At 31.5% G+C, this 4,829-nt stretch overlaps 1 protein-coding gene across 1 annotated transcript; it reads right to left on the reverse strand.

Annotated features, from left to right (window-relative positions):
• Nucleotides 1-855: 855 nt before the first annotated feature.
• On the reverse strand, nt 856-4,358 carry LOC129314378 (cathecol O-methyltransferase 1-like). The gene is made up of 4 exons (XM_054957809.1): nt 3,864-4,358; nt 2,171-2,481; nt 2,023-2,087; nt 856-1,324 (listed from the first exon to the last, which is right to left on the reverse strand). Exons 1-4 carry the CDS (start codon nt 4,304-4,306, stop codon nt 1,028-1,030), a joined length of 1,116 nt encoding a protein of 371 aa, XP_054813784.1. The 5' UTR covers nt 4,307-4,358; the 3' UTR covers nt 856-1,027.
• Nucleotides 4,359-4,829: the final 471 nt, after the last annotated feature.

Consider the following 4,829-nt stretch of genomic DNA (forward strand, 5'->3'; position numbering starts at 1 on the left):
TGTAAGAAAGAAATGATGCAAGTCAACTCCTCATGGGGCAGGGACATCATTAAAAGTTAGGATAAAAGATCAATTTTTTTAAACTATTTCAGGAGTATCGGTATCAAATGTTATGGGGTGCATGGTGCAAATTATGTCATTTTTTTCAGAACGCCATTTATGGGAACGCAAACTTTAATCTTCACCAAGATAATTTAAAGGAACCTTTCACCAATCATCCAAAAATTATTAAATAAATAATTAGAAAGAAAGCTTTTCCCCAAAACAGTTTCCTTTTCTAGGTCTCAAATAGTAAACTTGCACCATATCTCCATTTGATTGCGCATGTGTTACTGTTCTTCATCGGAATGTTACAGTCTCCTTCTTAAGTCTAGAGTTTAAACTAAATATAAATATAAAGAACAACTACATCTTGTCTCCAATATATTTATTAAAAAAATTCATCCTCATTAAGTTAGCTTATTAAATACCCAACCACCCATGCCAAACAATTGATACTGGATAATTGGAAAAAATTAAATTTCAAATATATTTATTAATCTTAATTGTATGCTTTGACATGTATGGAACACTTAATTTTTCTTTTGGGCCATATGAAGAGATATCTGGAAGGGGGTACATTTGAGTAACTAATATACAGTTTTGTTTAGAATATGGCCGGTTATAAGGTGCGTTTGTGTGTGTGAGATTACTTGTAAGACGTGTGAGGAATCTGTATATACATGTCAACACCAGGAACCTTACCGTAGAATTATCTCATAGAAACGGATTTTGAGAGAACTCCGTGAGGAAAAAACAAAAAAAAAAAACAGAGAGAACATAAGGGCATTTTAATGGGATTTGGGCGTCGATAGATTCTCTGATGGAATGAATTTATGATAACATCTCAAGCAAGGAGATAATTATTTCATTATAGTTCTCATGACATATTCAACCCACGACAACTTCTAACGGATAAATAGAGTGCATTAAAGCAAGTGGCACAAAGTAGTGTGTCCCGATTACTGCATCATGATCACGTTTGTATCTATTTGAAGAACTCCATAATCCAAAAGTTTCGAACGAAGCAGTCAAATCTGATGCCTCTAAACCCAGCTGATGTAGCCAATTTCATGAACTCATGCTCAGTTCTCTCCTTGCCACCTGAGCAATAAGTCAACATCATCACATCACTTTGGGTGATGCTTTTCGCTGCAGCAGAAGTTTCTGATACAAATGGTAAAACTGCCTCCACCACAATCACCTTTCCATCTTTAGGAATGGCGTCATGGCAATTCTTCAACAGCTTCAAGCACCATTCATCACTCCAATCATGAAGTATCCACTACAAAATTTACCCCAACAAAGCCACACCTTTTAACCTCTACTTGTCATTTATTATATGTGTGTGTGTTTTTGGGGGGGGATTATAAATAAATCAAGTATCATGAATTTGTGAAAATACTCTCAAATCCTTGAGACTTGGTTGTAATTAATTTTCTATGAGAAATTATACAAATGTTCTTGGACTCATCTCATTTGACTAAAGTCGACCAAGTTGATTGATCGCTAGTAACCAAGTCAAAAAAATAAAAGAATTCTTAAATTTTTGTTATTAAAATATTAATACTTTGATATTTATAAATAAAACATATATCAGATTTATGAGTTAAATTTCTTATATTTACAAGTCAAACAATACAATAGGTCATTTATAATCACTTGTCAATCTATTATATAAATTTGACTTATAAATATTAAAGTATTAACATTTGAATAAAATCATTTTTGACCAGTCAACGCTTGCTGATGACAAGTCATCAACAACAATGAGAAGCCTCATGTCGGCCACTAGGTGGGATTGACCAATAGCAAGTCAACATTATTTTAAAAACAAGGGTTATATGTGATATTTCAAGTAAAATTTACCCTAACAGATTAAAGCCAGACCTAATTAACCTCTCATTGTGATTAAATTAAATACACACACACACACACACATATATATTGATAATATAATGATAATATTACATACTAACCCACCTTCATGAAGATGGCATCTCCTCTTGGCACGCTTTCAAACATATCTCCTCCTACGTGCTCCACTCCTGCAACGTTATTACGATCAGTGATTTAATTAATTAATATGATTACTTGGTTTGAAATGTCAAAGTAATTAATTAGGTCATACCAGGATAAGAAGGCGCATGTTGAATGACATGAGGCAAGTCGAAATTGATTCCTTGAATGTTTGGATATTTGGATGTGATCAACTTGAGAGTAATCCCAAGACCTCCACCAACATCGACGAGTCTAGTGATGTCCCCAAAACCTCGGTAGGATTCAAGAATCTTGTTCATAACTATAGTGCTGTGATTCTTCATCGCTTTGCTAAAGACATGGTTGACTCTGGAGTCCAATCTTAGATATTCAAAAAGATGTGATCCATGGACCCTATTGAATGAGATACCCCCGTCCAATATTGCATCTTTCAATTGGGACCTTAAAAATGTTCATATTGTTAATATAAGATATGTTCATATTGTTAATATAAGATATATATATATATATATTATAAATTTATAGCAAATTGTGCTTCTTTTAACTAGTCATGAATATTCTGATTCATCTTTTAAATTTGCATAATACTCATCCATTCTATTGGATTTCTATAATATCACAATTAATTTGCATGCACATATATATAACTAATTAATTAAAAATAAAATAAAAAGTTCCTAAAAATTCAACTGATAATCTTTACTGGTCAGCTATTTTTATATTGAATGACATAAATTTTGAAATGTTGTCAACTATCAAAGGGTTAAGAATATAAATTTTAGAAGAAGTTACGAATACAAATTCTTAATTTGAGTGGTGATAAAATGATATTTATGAAGAAGAAAATAAAATCTCATATATAATATTTCACTCGAATGCAGCACTACTGTATAACCGTGAGCAAACCAACTCAATATTTGGGAAAAAATAGAAACTGGTGTAGATATCTAAACCGGTTAGTGATAGGTAACTGGTGTAGATAATGAAATTTGAAACAAAAAAATTCCTTGTATGTTGTGAACTACACCAGTTAAGTAACCGGTGTAGAATATTATCTACATTAGTTAAATAACCGGTGTAAATAATGACATGCTTTCTACATTGGATGTAAATCAGTTTAAATAAGTTATTTTAATTGGTGTAGATTAACCTGTCAATATTAGTGAATAAATGTACAATTTATCACTTTAGAACAAAGCTGTATATGGTAGACAAATAAAATTGGAAATAGTGTACACTAAAAAAAAAACTTTTGATGGCAAGTTCACTTTTGGTGGAGACTTTTTTAGTCATAGCTAAAAGTTACTACTAAAAGTTTTTTTTTTTGTAGTAATAGTTATATATTTTTGGGATGATGAAATAAACTTTTAATCTATGAAATTTGTTTCAATTATCCCTTTCTTCCTCAAGTTTAATTTTTATCAATTTGATTTCTTAAATTTATTTCAATTATTAATTTAGTACTTATTATTCAAAAAGGATGTAACAATGTTAAAATCGGCCATAAATATTAATTGAAAATATGTGTACTTTTAGGTAGTATAATAAGATTATATTAATTTCAAAGCTAATTTAATTACATATACATATCAATTTATTAATATACTTTATATATTAGATTAATTTGAGAGTCAATTTATATTTTAAAATTTAAAAAACTAACATTATAATTTAAGAAATTATTTGTGACTAAATTGATAGAAATCAAATTTGAATCACTAAATTAATAACTAAGATAAACTTGTATGACTGAAATGCTTAATTATCCCTATATTTTTTAAATTTTTTTATATTTCTTTTTTGAAAAAAAAATACTGACTAACCAGCTATCCACGAAGACCTTATCATGAAGCAATTCAATCAAGGAACCTAACGTTGCACCATCCGCATTTCGAACGAAGAATTTGGCCACCGGAGAGAGGCTGTACAACCGCCTGAAACATCCCGACCCTCGGTTCTCATCGCCGATAACGGAACAACAAAGAATTGAGTGAGACGCTAGAAGATGGAGGAGTCGATCCAGTGCGGAAGCTGCTTCTGGGTTCTTGCAAGAAAGCTCCGACGCTATGTCAGCGGCGGAGATCTCGACGCCGGGACCGGCTCTATGAATGACCTCAAACACGCCGAGCTGCACCGCCGTTTGCAGCGCCATGGAAGTCGCAATAGATGTCACGAGCTGCATCGCATGTGAGAAGCTCTCTTCTTCTGGTGATTGCTTGTTCTCTGGGTCGATAAGAGTCTTTGACGGAGAGTGTGGTTGAGCCATCACGGTTCGAACTTGGAAGTTGAGGAGAGAAATGGATAATGAGAGAAAGGCCTTGAAGAATTGGTAGATCTATAGAGCTTTCAATGATGAATACTGGGTATATATGGGGGAAGATAGGGAACAGAGAAAATCATAAAATTATATGGTTATCTTCCATACTCATCACTGTTTTTAATCATCCATATTTTAATCTACGGTCCAGTTTTTAGGTATTTATTTTATAAATGAATGTAATTATAATATATAATATTACCATCTGAATTACATTTAGGAAAAACTTATATACTTAACCTTATATAATTAAGATGCATTTTTCTAATTAAATCAAGACATATATATCTTTTATATATTATTTATTTCATAACAAATTCTTATTAATATTATTTAACACACTGAAGTCCACATGTTTTGATTTGATTAAAGTATATTAAATAAATAAAACTAAATATATGACTCTTGCCCGTATGCTTACATAAATTTGTGTTATGTGTTTACCTTATGAGTTTATATATGGCTTTTGACT

This window comes from Prosopis cineraria, unplaced genomic scaffold (assembly GCF_029017545.1).
Source record: "Prosopis cineraria cultivar Desert tree isolate PC_DT_omini unplaced genomic scaffold, ASM2901754v1 PC6, whole genome shotgun sequence".
Classification (NCBI taxonomy): domain Eukaryota; kingdom Viridiplantae; phylum Streptophyta; class Magnoliopsida; order Fabales; family Fabaceae; genus Prosopis; species Prosopis cineraria.